A 16434-nucleotide genomic window follows, 5' to 3' on the forward strand; every position below is an offset into this window, starting at 1 on the left:
GCTTGTTATTAATCATGTCTGACATCTCATGTCTAACATTTCATCCACATATAAATCTGAGCTGTGCAACATCACCATTTGCATTTGCCATAGTTCTTCAATCCTGGCCAATATGTTTGTATTAAAAAGACTGCATGAACTAAGTTATAAACAACCCTAAATGTCACAGTTTTTGACTTCATTTGTAAAAAATAAAAATGTTATTATTGAGCTGAAATCTAAAAATAAAAAACATTGTGATTTTTAGTATACTCAGATTTCCAGCAAGTCATGTTTCTGTATTGGTAAACATATTGGGTAAACATATTGGGTACTTTTTGTGTTACTTTTTTTTAAGTGTTACGGTATAGATGCATAGGAGAACAAAGAGAGTGGTCATATATGCGCTTTGATTCTTCAAATCCACATCCAAACAGTTGCTTATTTACACATCCAGCAGTTATGGAACAACATTATCATTTGTTTAGAGTCATGTGCCTGTCCACCTGGTGAATATAAATTCAATATTCACTATCCTTTAGCTGTTTTTGTTCCCAATAAACTTGTGAAGAAAATATCTGGCTTTTTTAGCTGCTACACAGGGGTGATAGTGAAAAAAAATCCTGAGCCTGAACTTTTTTCGGGGGCAAGGGGCGGGGGCGGGGTCGGTTGGGGTCTGGCGATGATGTAACATAGGTTTAATTTTGACAAATTATTCAAACATTTAATAGTTTTTGTATGACCATTATAGATATGTTTTCATTTTTGCTTAATGGCTATAGTGTTATTCACAAAAACACAGATCATTTCCATCTTCGTATAGCACTTTAGATCGACTGGAACAAACTGGACACGTTGGGTTCTATGTAGAAATACATCCTAGGCTTGTGCTGTTGCAGTATAGTTATAATTGAGGTGGGAATTTAACCCCAATTCAACAATTCAACACTAGAATGTATTCCTGAAAGTAGATCTGGATTCTGCTTTCTCGCGAGTTTCCAGCCCTGCCCTTAGAGAGTAGAGAGAGTAGACAAGGCTATAGGCTACAGCCTCCAATCAAATGAGTCATTGTATTATATATATATATATATATATATATATATATATATATATATATATTTAATGTTATGGCCTATTGTTGTTTTTGATCTAACTGTGAAGCACGTTGAGCAGCAGTCTTGTGTGAATTATAGGCTATTATAGGCTATACAAATGCAATAGGCCTAATAAAAATAATTAGAACAAAAAGACTAATAATAATAATAATAATAATAATCCTACGTTATTATGCGATATTTTTGTTAAGTTATTATTAGGCCTACTATGAATCATTATTGTTACTGATGATTTAATAACAAGAACAGAAATAATAAACTAACCTTTTCCCCCTCATCACAGCACAATTGTCAAGTAACATACTTGTCACTTGTCTCCAGTCGAGGCCGTATGTGCGCAGGACGTCATTTAACTCTGCTGTTAACGCTTCTGCATTTGCGATGTTAATTATCCTACTGGCAAGATGCTGAGTCTTCACGCTCCCAGCATCCTCGTCAAAAAAACGGACAAGGACATTCATGATCTTGTCCATGTTTTTGTCTGTTGCCTCGTCAACATTAAGGGAAAACATACAATTCTTAAGTTTCTCAGACAGCTGGCGTTTAAATTCTGGGGCAATGCCGTGGGTGAGCATATAGCTCGTATGCTGCCTTGAAATTGCCAGGTGTGACAGAGCGGCAAGGTCTTGTGCCAGCTTCTTACAGAGAGCCACGAGCAGCGGTGCAATTGTAAAAGACAGATCATGCTCAGCAATGAAGGAGCACAGTCGAACTTTTAAATTAGTCACTCGATCTGCCATCGAAGGCGGAATGTCCGCCGTAGCTGATGCTCCTGGTAAAAGGGTCGTATGCTGCACTGCTCTGGCAGCTGCTTTATGAGCGGGGTCTTTCTCGTGCCGAGTGAGAATTTTCTTGCCGCTTGTACCATACATCAGCTTCTTCGAGCACAACGTACAATAACACGCACCTGCTTGTCGAAGCTTTTGGCACCAGCTCGAGAAGGGCTTTCCATCACTCCCCACATCCTCAATCCATGCCCAACGCCATTTGTTCTTTATGGTTTTATCCAGGACTTTAACATCTTCTCCGGGCTTCATAAACCCCGTCATACTGGAAAACTTTGCGATGGTTTGACACGCTAACTAGCAATTGCAAACTACCAAAGCAATAGCAAGGTGCATCACGCGCGGTGATATAGCGTGCTGAGTTTCATTTTTTTTTCCTAAACATCGGTTAACACTTACGACATTCTTCATATAACTTGTCTGCTTGCTGACATTTAAGTGTGTTAAGGTACTCATAAACAATGTTTAATAATGTATTACAATTAGAAAGCCGTGAGGCAATTTTAAGCTGCAACAGGACTGTCTCTGACCCAAACAGCTTTTTCCCCCAACTACATGCCAGGAGTACTACTCGAGCAACCAACGTCTCTTATTGGCCAAGACAACCAAGACCCGCCCCGTCCTATTTCTGATTGGATTGAAGGGTTGCGATGCGCTTTACATGGTCTGCAGCACACAGCAAATGGAGCGGGGAAAGGGACTTTTCGTAACGTGGATCTGCGTTCTTTGATGGGATGGGGAAAGCTTTTTTTTTTTTTTTAACAGAGCCACGCTACGCCGGATTTCCGGCGCGGCGCCGGACTGCTATCACCCCTGTGCTACATGAAGAAGACAAGAAAAGTAACTCTACCTCAGGTGACTGAGAATGTCAATGTAGGACATGATGAGACTATCAGCAAGAACGATATGTCCACAGTACAGATGGGATATTAAGATTGCAGTGAATAAAATCCTCATTACTAAGATGAATGGCACTTGGCTACAGAGATGTGGAAAAAACTGATATGGTCAAGTAAGTCATCCTTCACAATATTCTCCATTCTTGCTGTCAGCCATATCTGAACTCAAATAGTTTTATTATTTGATTTTTGGATCCAGTTTGCCACAAAGTATGCTTTATGTATAATTCAATTAATGCTGCTTTCATCTAATCAAATAAATCTTAAATAATAATTGATCTAGTAAAGAATTATAGATTATTAGCAATTTTTGTGATTCCATTCTCAAAATGTGATTTTCTTGGTGTAAAACAGGCTCAAAAAAGAAGAGACATAATAGGTGAATAAACGTAAAAAGCTCAGAACTTTTGGAGGAAAATCCGTTTCACTATGAAATCAACAGCACTTAAAAATGCAGTTATTTTATCTGGTTTGCCAATATCTCTGTCAATTTGTCTTAGTCCTCCCGTAGATACGCCTCATGTATCTCAAGCTCCTCACTACCCTCTAGGGAGGCAGCATATTCTGCCGTTCTTTGGACCATTAAAATCCTGTCCTTTTGCTACAAAATTTATGGAAAGCGGGTCCTGGACACTTCTATATCACTGGGAGCTTAATTTATGAAAGTATCTGTTAAGTGTTGTAATTTGATGGTGCCCTTACGCCCTGTGTTATGGTTGATGGATATACTGTACTGCTTGTATTGTACAAGGTTTACGGTACGTAAGGACATGACGTTCCCACGTTCCTGGTTAGCGTCAGTTGTTCTGTATGAGCCATGATAAAGAGAGATCATATGTCAGTCCGCGCTTTTGTTTGTTAAATAAACATGCCAAGACTCGGCTAAAGATGATTCAACCATCCTCTGCTTATTCTCCATACACACCTAAGGACTGTGGGCCCAGGCAGAGTTGGACACAAGATAACACGAAGAAGTATAACGTGAAGTATTACACTGAGCTTCTATGGACTATGTGAGTGAACCAGCTTGGAGATAAGTGAACAATATAATCTTGAAAGAAGTTTTACGCAATGTGTAACGCGAAAGTCAATGAAGATAACGAGCTAGCTTAGCAAAGACAAAGGCCACAGTAAAATTGGCGTATCGACAACATGGCAAGCAGAGCAGTAGGAGCCCTAGTACCACAGCTTCTCTTCGACGGATCTGAAGATTAGTATGACCTTTGGGAAACAAGATTCCTAGGTCACTTACATATTTTGAAGCTGAAAGACACTATTCTAAATGAGCCAAGTGGCGGTACTGACCAACAGCAAACTGACAGAGGTGTTCACAAGTCATTTTTTGAAAGTCCAAGTCAAGTCTCAAGTCTTTGAGTGAGAGTCTGAGTCAAGTCTCAAGTCTCTGGTTAAGAGTCCAAGTCAAGTTTCAAGTCTCTCGCAAACACTAAATCAAATTCAAATTCTATAAGCTCTGTAAAATCCTCTATATAAGACAGTATTGATGATTGTTTCACTAGAATCTACAGCAATGTGATGTGGAAAAAATACAAAGGATTGTTTCAATTTCATAACTGTATTTTTCTTTAACAAGAGTTTTTTTTAACAATGCTGTAAAATACAATAAAAGAAATAACCGTTATGGTTATTACAGTATGACTCCTCTCTCTCTCTCTCTCTCCCTCCCTCCCTCCCCTCTCTCTCTTTCTCTTTCTCTCTCTCTCCCGATATGTGACAAATATCCTTCTTGATATCTAGAATAGGCTGCTTGGGTATGACTCCTATAAAGCATTAAATGTGTAGGTGCTCCACTAATTTTTTACACATAAAACGCCACTGGGTGACTGTACTGTAACTTAACTTAAGACAATGTCACAGAATAATCTTCTGGCACACCGTTATGAAATGTTAACTCAGCCTGTCACATTATATGGCCAGCAGCAAGAATGTAACGTTAATATTTGTTTGCGAGCTAATTGCTAATTTTAACGTCGTTCACATTAGCAAGTGACTGACCGGTCTGGGTGCGTTTTCAGATGCCGGATGAAGTTTGAAGTGGTTGAACCAAAATCTTGAATCTTTTTGTTGCACACTATGCACACTGCTGTCCGTTTGTTGGCTGACTGCGTGAAGGCATTGTAGCCAAATGTAACGTTCCAAGGGACTCCTGTTGGGCTTCTTTCACGCGCCATTGTCTTGAAATCAGAGTTTCTAATACAGTATACAGTAGTAGACGGGCTCTGCTCGAAATGCGCGCATACACACGGCGCGTGCGTGATGTTGGTGTTTACTGTCATCCTCAGTCACAGCCAGAGATCACTTCCCGCAAACAGAGAAGACGAATGACAGATAATAAATAATGAGAATATAAATGATAACATGAAAATAATGGTAATTTGTGAGTCTCCAGCCTCGAGTCCGAGTCAAGTCGGAAGTCTTTTGAGGTCGAGTCCGAGTCGAGTCTGAAGTCAATGTGTAGTGCGACTTAAGTGCGACTCGAGTATGAGTCGCAAGTCTGAGTCACCAGCTCTGCAAACTGAAGGTAGAAAGAAAAATGCTGACTGCTATGCTGAGTTAATCAGACTGATAGATGATAAAAGCCTGTCACTGATAAGGCATGAAGCAGCTGATGATGGCAGAAAGGCCCTGAAAATATTGAAAGAACATTATTCTGGAAAAAGTAAGCCACGGATAATAAACCTGTACACGTCGCTGACCAAATTGCACATGGCAGACAATGAGAGTGTTACTGACTACCTCATAAGGGTCTATTAAGCTATTATCAGTGTAGAATATTGCAGCTTTTATTCCAGTGTGCAAACGTGTTTCTTCTTTATATAATATTAATAATACTGAGATGCCTGCTGCAATGTGCAAATTTAAAATGTATAGCTAGGTGTTTTACATTGTCCTTTGGCATTTAATTTAACATTAAACATTCTCAATTAGATTGTAGTAAAAAAAAAACACATTTCCCATAGATCTGGTGAGGGACAAAATCTTTGATTTCTTGCATGAAAGTCAAAACTCTTGGATAATACAAAGCCCAATTACTGAGGTCACTCTTGAGACTATTAGTTTCTAGCCAATTATTGACAGTAGTAGTAAGGAGCAGTGACGACACTGTGGTGAGTAACGTTTCATTTGGTGTTTTTGGGGTATGTTCTGGTTCCTATAAAGTAAAGTCTTCCTGCACTGCCTAAAGCCATGACGCCTTGAATGTGGAAGTGTGGGAACAGTGCCATGTTACTGCAGGGAAGGTTTAATTTTTCTCTTTTGTCTGGACTTGAACCAGTATCTAAAGACTTCAAACAACACTGGACTTAAAGTTTGGATTTATGTACAGTAATGTGACATGATGTGACGTGATATTGATATTTGAAGACACATCAGTTCACTGTTGGTAGTGCCTAAAACATTTTAGTATGACTAATAACTCATCAGTTGGTGGAGCATACATGCAGCGTCAAATCAATTTCCAGGTTATTTTAGTGCAGCTTCTGGTGTCAATCTTCCTTTGCATCAACTTGTTGCTCATTGTGACCTTTTTTTCGAAGGATGTCTTCTACCTAACCATGCGCTACATCTTATTTGCTGTTACACTGCTATCTGATAGCCTGATATTAATCATGTCTGATGTTGTGTTCATCTTGGCCTATTTCCATTTTACAATGCAGGTTGGTATATGTGTCATTATGTCTATTGTTTTGCTTCTTTATATGTTTGTCACACCGATTACTCTGACAGCAATGACCCTGGAGCGCTTTGTGGCCATTTGCATGCCCCTGCAGCATGCAGAGCTGTGCTCCGCACACAGAGCTCTACACTGCATCCTCATCATTCATGGTCTCAGCGCTATACGCTGTATTGGTATTCTCTCCATCTTCTTTGCGTCTGCTTCCCACAGGTTCTACACCCAGGACAGAATATGCTCTGTGGAAATGTTCATTTTGCATAGATGGCACGATCATTTTAGGTCAGCAATAAGTCAGTTCTACTTCTTGATCATGTGCATCACCATTGTTTACTCTTATATTAAAATAATGAAAGTGGCCAAAGCTGCATCAGGAGAGAATAAAAAATCAACATGGAAAGGGCTCAGGACAGTGATTCTTCATGCTTTTCAGCTGCTCTTGTGTCTCATCCAGCTGTGGTGCCCTTTCATAGAATCTGCTGTACTTCAGATTGATTTCATGTTGTTTGTCAATGTCAGATACTTTAATTACATTACTTTTATTCTTGCTCCGAGATGTCTGAGTCCTCTCATTTATGGCCTCAGGGATGAAATGTTTTTTCATGCACTGAAATACTACGTTCTCTGTGGATTGTATAAGAAACAATCATCTGATTTAGTTTGCTCATCAAATTAAAGTCATGATATTTTGCTACTAAAATAACATGTTTTGCATTTGCTTCTTTATTTAGATGAACACTGGACTTAAACTTTCTCTTCATGTAATGAGACTGTGATATTTATCTTAGAAAATACATCAGTTGAGTTTTTGTAATGCCTAAAACATTTTAGTATGACTAATAACTCATCAGTTGGTGGTGTATACTTGCAGCGTCAGATCAGTTTCCAAGTTATTTTAGTGCAGCTTCTGGTGTCAATTTTCCTTTGCATCAACTTGTTCATTGTGAAGGATGTCTTCTACACAACCATGCATTACATCTTATTTGCTGTTACACTGCTATCTGATAGCTTGATATTAATCATGTCTGACATCTCATGTCTAACATTTCATCCACATATAAATCTGAGCTGTGCAACATCACCATTTGCATTTGCCATAGTTCTTCAATCCTGGCCAATATTTTTGTATTAAAAAGACTGCATGAACTAAGTTATCAACAACCCTAAATGTTACTGACCTGTTACAAGGCACACAAAACTGTGTATTCTGTTAAGTTTTTGACTTCATTTGTAATAATACAATTTTATTATTGAGCTGAAATCTAAAGATAAAAAACACTGTGATTTTTAGTATACTCAGATTTCCAGCAAGTCATGTTTCTGTATTGGTAAACATATTGGGTACTTTTTGTGTTACTTTTTTTAAGTGTTACGGTATAGGAATGGAAAGCTGGTCCTGGATACTTCTATATCATTGGGAGCTTAATTTATGAAAGTATCTGAAGGCTACCACTATTATTTAAACTCTTTTACTTCGTGAGTTTGGCCTATCAGCAGCACAAGCTTGCACTGTAGTGACTGGGATTGAGAAGCTAAGCTAAGCTAATTAGCAGCAAGATGCCTCCCTTTTCCACAGATGATTACCACAAACTTCTCCAGAAGATAGCAGTACTAGAGACGAAAATTCAGCGACTTGAAGTCAACGTGGAGGTAAATGGTCAATATGGGAATGAAACCACTCTACTATTGACCCAAATCAGTGGACAGGAGCAGGCTAACAGACAGCTAATTAGCAACACCAAGAAGCAGGAGGCTGGTGGTTACGGCTAAATCAACCAGTAGTCCTCCCTTCGCCATATCCCTTGAACTCTCTTGGTGCAAAGCCGAAGCATAAATCATAAATCACTTTCCACAGATATGGGAAGAGGGTTAATAGGCAGAACCCAGCACCGGAGACTTGTGATGAAACGAAGGTTACAATATTGTAACCCTAGTTATATTAGCACAGGCGGAGCCCTGTACTGGACTCTATGGGTACCATACTCCAGCCATCGTGTACGTGCGATGGCCCACTGAAATTTGCATGTACGTAGCTGGCCCCTAGGGCGTGCCTACTTGACCCGCCCCCTTCGGCGGGTATATAAGCAGGTGCATCGCCAGCTGCCCTCATTCCACCAAACTTCAGTGTAAGGCTAATATAACTAGGGTTACAATATCGTAACCTTCGTTATATCTCACACAGGCTTCGCCCTCTACTGGACTCTATGGGTACAGTAGGCAAAGCCCGATTTATGTACTCCCTGCCGCGGGAGAGGCTCCGCCCACTGACCAGGCTAGCTACAGGTTAGGTACCAGACCCAGCCATCACTTTATTGATCTAAGCCGCCATGCAGAGTGATAACGGATCCAACCTCCTCCCAGTTAGCAGCATCTGACTGGGTGAGGTTGTGGTCTAACCCCGCACCTCATTGCCCGCATCTTAGTTGAGCACGACCCAATGCCGGTGCATGACACGTCCAAGAGATAGAACCTTATGAACGGGCAGGGTGAAGACCACGATGCTGCCGTACATATGTCCTCAACACTTGCACAGCTGAACAGGGCCGCAGACGTCGCCACACTTCGTGTGGAGTGCGCCCGAACTGATTAGCATGTCAACGCGTGTACATTGCACAGGAGATGCAGTTTCGTCTGCCTCGAATCCCCATGAGGAGGAGGGTGAAAAGCCTCTAGTTGAATAGTTCTTGACCGAAATGAACTTCTTATGTTCTTGGGAACAAAAGAAGGGTTCGGTTTAAGGATGGTCCTCACGTAGGAGTAAACAACTCGGGTGGACCGACAAGGCGCACAATTCACTCACTCTTTTGGCTGACATCAGAGCAAGAAGCAATGCTGTCTTGAACGACAACGCCTTTAGGGAGGAGTGTTCTAAGGGCTCATAGGGGGCCTCGAGCACCAATGGCAATTCCCATTGTGGTACAGAAGTGCGTGCCACAGGCCGCTGTCTTCTGACCCCCTGCAGGAATCGTTTCACCAGAGATGGGCGAAGACTGGACCTCCGCCCAACCCTTCGTAGCATGATGAGATGGCTGCAGCGTAAACTTTGATAGTCACGTGAGACAGCCCTCTATCAACCAAAAGCTGAAGAAAGGAAAGCGTGTCCCCCACTGGATATGTCAGTGGGTCCACTCCCCTCTCCTTGCACCACCGCTAGAAACCTAACTGTTTTGAACTGTAACAGGAAATGGTGGATCCAGCCCAGCCCGCATCAGCCTGTCCCTCTCAGGAGCTAGGCCTGAAGCAGCTGGCCCAGGGTCAGTGCCTGTATTGCACCTGCCTCCTGCGACAGCGCCCCCCCGGAACTGGGGGATGGGCCATGGTGGAGTCACCGCCATCAGGGTCAGCACCGCCGGTCAGGGGCCACCAGAATGACCCTCAGCCGCTCCACTCTCACTCTCTCCAGTAGCTGGGGGATGAGGTGGAGGGGGGGGGGGGGAGGCATAAAGCAGCCTTCTTGGCCATGGCGCATGTGCAAACGCGTCCACCCCCAAGGGTGGACGGTCCTGCTGCCTCAGGGAGAACCAGAGAGGGCAGTGGGTGTTCGACCTGTTGGCAAACAGGTCTACCGTTGCCCTCCTGAATCGTGACCAGATCTGCTGCACCACTTCTGGTTGCAGCCTCCACTCGTCGTCAGGGGACCGTCCCTTGACATGAGGTCGGCCCCCCTGTTTTCGAGCCCTGGAATGTGGAGGGCTCTCAGAGATTGTAGGTGCTCTGAAGCTCATGACCACAGGTTCTCTGCCATCACTAGCAGGGCTGCGGAGTGTTCACAGCCCTGTCTGTTGATGTAAGCGACCGTGGTGCGGTTGTCGGTCCTCACCAGCACCTGTCTCCCCTTTAGTAGGGGGCCGAAGTGTTGGAGAACCAGGAACACTGCCTGTAGCTCAAGTAGGTTGATGTGGCGTTCCTCCCCCGGAGGCCACACACCACCTATCGCATTCCCCAGGCAGGTGCCTCCCCACCCCTTCAGGGAGGCATCCGTGAACACCGCTGTGTACGAGGTCACCCGTCCCAGCGGCGTCCCGGTTAACAGATGTTGAGGGGACTGTCAGCAGCCGAAACTTTTGCCTCTAGAGGTCTAAGTGTAGGCTGGCGAACCATCTCTGCAGGCGGTGCATGTGCAGTAGTCCCAGTGGAACCACCAGGTGAGCTGCCACCATGTGCCCCAGTGCCTGCATTACTGTCAAGGCTGTAACACGTGAGCCCCGTCGCAGCTTAAGAACCTCCTGCTGCAGGGCTGTCCGTCTGGACTCCGACAGAACGGCCCCCAGACTGACGGAGTCGAGCACCATCCCCAAGTACTCGGCCTGCTGGCTTGGTTGGGGGGGTACTCTTCTTCCAGTTGATAGCAAACCCCAACATGGTCAGGTGCAGTATCAACTGAGCTGTGTGAAAAATTGCCCATTGTTTGGACCTGGCCATCACAATGAGGTCGTCCAAATAAAAGAAGACCCTCATGCCTCGGCCACGCAACGGTTGTAGCCCTGCGTCCACACATTTGCTGAACGTGCGGGGGGCCAGGGAATAGCCGAACGGGAGCCTGTTGTATTCGTAGGCTGTTCCCTGGAAGGTGAAACGCAGGAACTTCCTGTGTTTTGGCGCCACCTCGACATGAAAATAAGCGTCCTTCAGGTTGATGGTTGTGAACCAGTCGCCTGGCTGGACGAGCTCCAGCAGCTTCCTCGTGGTCAGCATGCGGAACGTTTTGCGACCGATACGCATGTTCAGGGCACGGAGGTCCAGGATGGGTCTGTAATCCCCCGTCTTTTTGGGGACCAAAAAGTATGGGGAGTAAAAACCTCGTTCCCTGTCGTGGGGAGGGACAATTGACACCGCCTGTTTTGATATCAGGTCCTGAATTTCCCTCTCGAGAAAATCTATCTCTTGTTGAGAGGATAGATTTATCGCCTGTATGCCTCTGAATGCTGGTGGGAGCCCGCAGAACTGGAGAGAATATCCTAGTTTGAGGGTCCTGTCCAGCCAGTTTGTCAATACACAGCTGCTCTGCCACACCTCGTAAAACCACGTGAGGGGACGCGCAGGCAGCTGTGGGGGCCCTCTGTGAAAGGGCTGAGTCGTTCCTGAACGCACCAGGCCCGGTTTACGAGCTGCCATGGTCGTCCGTGAACGCAACTCTGATGTCCGAGGCAGTGAGGAAACACCTGAACGCCCCCTCACTGTCCGACATTTTACAGTCACAGGAAAAACACTGTCCCTGCTGCTGTTATTTTCTTCCGTGGAAATAATAACAGGGGAACAAGCAGGGTTATTTAGCTCAGCTTCACGATATGAGTGCCAAGGAGAAATGCTTTTACTTTCAGACTGAGAAGCGTTCTGCCCTGGGGCAGCGAGCTCCACTCGGCGATAGCGAGGGGCCCGCGACGCCGTTAGCGAGCAGCTAGCTGCTAATGCCCGCCTCGCGAAGCCATCAGAGGCCTTGAATGCTTGGACAGAGACTTTGACCGTTCTGCTGCCGTTTGGCGGAGGGCTGGCTCGTGTTAACCCGGCCGCTTCGATGTAGCGGCGCGGATTAAACAAACGGTGCTGCAGCTGAGTAACGTCATGGTCTGAGTGCGTGGTAAGCAAGCTAACCGTGTCATTGTTAGCAAGTGTAGCCTCGTCGTGCTGCTGTGAGCAATGTAGACCGTCGGCCGGTGAACGAGCTGCGCTGGGCCGGCCGTTACAGTAGCACTGGGCCGGCCGTTACAGTAGCACTGTGCCGGTTAGCCCTGCGCGAGGGTAACTGTGTGGTCGCTACAACCGGTGGGGAGCGATATTTTCTTATGCATCGCCGCCGGTTGTAGCGCTCATATGGAGGGACAACAGCGGATCTTTCCCGGTTAAAAGAGACAATGTTCCGGTGCGCCGCGTTACTCACAACGGAGGCGGCTGAGGGTGTGTGTTGTGTGTGTGCTTGTGTGACCGTGACCGGGGGGCCTCAGGCCCTACGGGAGGGGAGGATTTAGCTCTTTCAATGGTGTAACGTGTTTTAATAAAAACAGTTTCAACATTTTCAGCACAAATACGCTTAGTTGCACAAGCAGAACATACAGAACCATAACATGAACCATGAGGGAGGGTGGCAGAGCAACCTGCTTGCGCAATTCCTCCCGTTAGCTGTCACTTCGGTTGCTGTGTGCCCCAGGAACAGGACAGCTTCGGCCGGGGCCTCTGTACGCTGGTGCCGCTGTTGGGGTGGGGCCGGCGGAGCCGGCTGCTGGTCAGCTGGGGGGGTCGCTGTGGAGAAGCCTCTCCACTGGCGACGCTCTCTCCTCCTCGCAGTCACGTTGCGACGCGGCAGCGTCCTTTCTCTCTGCTTGGCGGCGACAGCGAGCGGCAGATGGCGGCTCAGCTGCACCTTTCCCTCCTCCAGCCTCTTTAGCCGCTGCTTCACCGTGGTGAGAGAGCCAAAGAGGCAGTCTGATGAAACTGGTGCGGCCAGGAGATCCTCTCGGTCCCTTCTGGGGAGGGCGGTGAGGCCAAGCCAGACGTGGCGAGAGCTGGCGACCAACAGCGACATCACACGCCCAGCAGCAGTAGCGATGCCCTGGATGAGGTTGTTGATCTGACCGACGGTACGGCCGAGATAATCCACAGCGTCAGTGGAAAGGGGGGCGTCACGCGGCACTGAAGCTGCTGGCGCGACGCCCAGCACGCCCAAATTGTTTGCTGCTGCTGCAAGTTGCACGCCCAGCTGGAATATATTTTATCAAAATATTCCAGCGTATCTGTATCCTGTGGCAGCGGTGGTAGCTTCCTGTGCCCTGACCAACCAGCTGATTGCGGGATAATGAGCGCAGGAAGAGCCTCTTCCAGCGGGGGCACACCGGGGAACACAGCCTCCGTTTGGCCCTGCACACGCAGGAAAAACGTCATAACCACGACCGTCGCTTTGGTTTTCAGCGGCTCCTGCCAAGACACTCTCACACATTGTCAAATGTCGGGGAGCGCTGGGGAGATGAACACAGGTCGGGGCACACTCTGCTGCCGCCATCATGACTTTCGGGAAATCCAGCTTGATTGAAGCAGTGCCGGAAACAGCCGAGGCGTCAGAGAGGGAGAGCTCATCATCCTTGTCCTCGTGGCGGCGGGCCGGGACCAAAGGCTGAGGCGGGCCCGGGCGGCGGAGCTTCATCAGGCGTTATGGTGGTGGTTTTTCCATCCGTCATGGACCTCACAGGCCCACAATAGAGTAAATGAGGTGAAGCTATACTCACACAACCTTTTTATTACTACTACGGATTTAAAATGACTCTCGACCAATGGTTTCACTCGGCTGCAGAATGACAGCAACCTGTAAAGATTAAACTACACAAGAAGTCCCAAAGTTACCAAGCTAGACCACAGTTGCTGCTTATGGTTGGCAAAATCTTTTCTTGTTTGGAGCCAGGACCTTCAAAATAAGAGATGCAGGGAGTTGCGTTTCATATTATGGAAACACGCCCCACTACCTCAGACCAAACACTGAGCAGTGCACTGGAGCCCTGCAGCCATGGAGAGCAGCAGATGAGCAAACGACAATGCCCACACAGTAGACATGAAAGCATACTAGAAGTCTTCAGCACACTTATGGTGCTTTTCCACTACACAGTTCCAGCACTACTCGGCTCGACTCGACTCAGTTCCAGGAAGGACCTTTTCCATTACTATAATACCTACTCAACGTGGGCGGGGTCATCATAGCACGGCTCTGCAAAACTGCTGTGACTTTGTTTTTATACGCGACACAAACACATAAACAATGGAGGACATGGTGTACTTGCTGCTGTATGTGGCTTTCTGTCACACACACAAAGCAAGAAAATTGAGCCATATGGCTGTAACACTGTTGCCGGTATTTAAAAATGCCGGGTTTGATTCTTGTGTGGGACGGCTCATGACTTTTCCAGCGACAATTCTTCTGACCAATCAGTGGCCGGCAGTCTGTTGACGTCACATTTAGTATTGGCTAGTATCGAGAGAAGAGTTGATGCTTTTTGAATGGGACTCAATTGTAGACAGGATTTTTTTGGAGCTGGTATTTAGCAGCTGTAGGTGGAATTGTCCTTCAAGGTACTAACACATTGTTTAAGCTTTAAGCTTTGGGAGATGATACTTGTGTTTGGTGCCAGGAAACAACACAGACAGTAAACTTAAGAATGACTACCAGCACAAACCTACTAGATTTTGGTAACTCAGACTGCTACTGAAGCTTTATGTTAACATCAGATGAACTTCACAATGCAATTTCATTTTGCAAAATCTAAGAGTGACACATGGCCGACACCAAATTAGGAAAAAGTCCCTCCAACAACAAAGGGTCTATTAAGCTATTATCAGTGTAGAATATTGCAGCTTTTCTTCCAGTGTGCAAACGTGTTTCTTCTTTGGAGGACCCTTCATCGTGGTTTTGTTTGCAGGCATTCATTACTCACTATATTGTGATCTAAATATTCAATGCACAATTCAATATTAATGATACTGAGATGCCTGCTGCGATGTGCACATTTAAAATGTATAGCTAGGTGTTTTACATTGTACTTAGGCATTTAATTTAACAGTAAAAATTAAAAATTCTTAATCAGTCGTAATTTAAAAAAAACACATTTCCCATAGATCTGGTGAGGGACAAAAACTTTGATTTCTTGCATGAAAGTCAAAACTCTTGGATGATACCAAGCCCAATTACTGAGGTCACTCTTGAGACTGTTAGTTTCTAGCCAATTATTGACAGTAGTAGTAAGGAGCAGTGACGACACTGTGGTGAGTAAAGTGTTTTTGGGGTATGTTCTGGTTCCTATAAAGTAAAGTCTTCCTGCACTGCCTAACCAGAGTTCACCTAAAGCCATGACGCCTTGAATGTGGCCCATGTTCAAAGTATGGGAACAGTGCCATGTTACTGCAGGGAAGGTTTAATTTTTCTCTTTTGTCTGTACTTGAACCAGCATCTAAAGACTTCAAACAACACTGGACTTAAAGTTTGGATTTATGTACAGTAATGTAATGTGACTGTGATATTGATATTTGAAGACACATCAGTTCACTGTTGGTAGTGCCTAAAACATTTTAGTATGACTAATAACTCATCAATTGGTGGAGCATACTTGCGGCGTCAAATCAATTTCCAGGTTATGTTAGTGCAGCTTCTGGTGTCAATCTTCCTTTGCATCAACTTGTTGCTCATTGTGACCTTTTTTTCAAAGGATGTCTTCTACCTAACCATGCGCTACATCTTATTTGCTGTTACACTGCTATCTGATAGCCTGATATTAATCATGTCTAATGTTTTGCTCATCTTGAGCTATTTCCGTTTTACAATGCAGGTTGGTATATGTGTCATTATGTCTATTGTTTTGCTTCTTTATATTTTTGTCACACCGATTACTCTGACAGCAATGACCCTGGAGCGCTTTGTGGCCATTTGCATGCCCCTGCAGCATGCAGAGCTGTGCTCTGCACACAGAGCTCTACACTGCATCCTCATCATTCATGGCCTCAGCGCTATACGCTGTATTGTTATTCTCTCCATCTTCTTTGCATCTGCTTCCCACAGGTTCTACACCCAGGACAGAATATGCTCTGTGGAGATGTTCATATTCCGTAGATGGCACGATCATGTTAGGTCAGCAATAAATCAGTTCTACTTCTTGATCATGTGCATCACCATTATTTACTCTTATATTAAAATAATGAAAGTGGCCAAAGCTGCATCAGGAGAGAATAAAAAATCAACATGGAAAGGGCTCAGGACAGTGATTCTTCATGCTTTTCAACTGCTCTTGTGTCTCATCCAGCTGTGGTGCCCTTTCATAGAATCTGCTGTACTTCAGATTGATTTCATGTTGTTTGTAAATGTCAGATACTTTAATTACATAACTTTATTTCTTGCTCCGAGATGTCTGAGTCCTCTCATTTATGGTCTCAGAGATGAAATGTTTTTTCATGCACTGAAAAACTACGCTCTCTGTGGATTGTATAAGAAATAA

General features: G+C 44.9%; 2 protein-coding genes across 2 annotated transcripts; both read left to right on the forward strand.

Annotated features, from left to right (window-relative positions):
- Positions 1 to 6200: 6200 nt before the first annotated feature.
- Positions 6201 to 7145, forward strand: LOC128359882 (odorant receptor 131-2-like). Its single transcript, XM_053320200.1, has one exon. It carries the CDS (start codon positions 6201 to 6203, stop codon positions 7143 to 7145), a length of 945 nt encoding a protein of 314 aa, XP_053176175.1.
- Positions 7146 to 15519: 8374 nt separating this feature from the next.
- LOC128360687 (odorant receptor 131-2-like) lies at positions 15520 to 16434 on the forward strand. Its single transcript, XM_053321175.1, has one exon. The coding sequence runs from the start codon at positions 15520 to 15522 to the stop codon at positions 16432 to 16434; it is 915 nt and encodes a 304-aa protein (XP_053177150.1).

This window comes from Scomber japonicus, chromosome 6 (genome assembly GCF_027409825.1).
Source record: "Scomber japonicus isolate fScoJap1 chromosome 6, fScoJap1.pri, whole genome shotgun sequence".
Taxonomy (NCBI): domain Eukaryota; kingdom Metazoa; phylum Chordata; class Actinopteri; order Scombriformes; family Scombridae; genus Scomber; species Scomber japonicus.

Bases quoted from the DNA above. Each gene is read 5' to 3' on its own strand.
- LOC128359882 (XM_053320200.1), top strand. From the start codon at position 6,201: ATGACTAATAACTCATCAGTTGGTGGAGCATACATGCAGCGTCAAATC.
- LOC128360687 (XM_053321175.1), top strand. From the start codon at position 15,520: ATGACTAATAACTCATCAATTGGTGGAGCATACTTGCGGCGTCAAATC.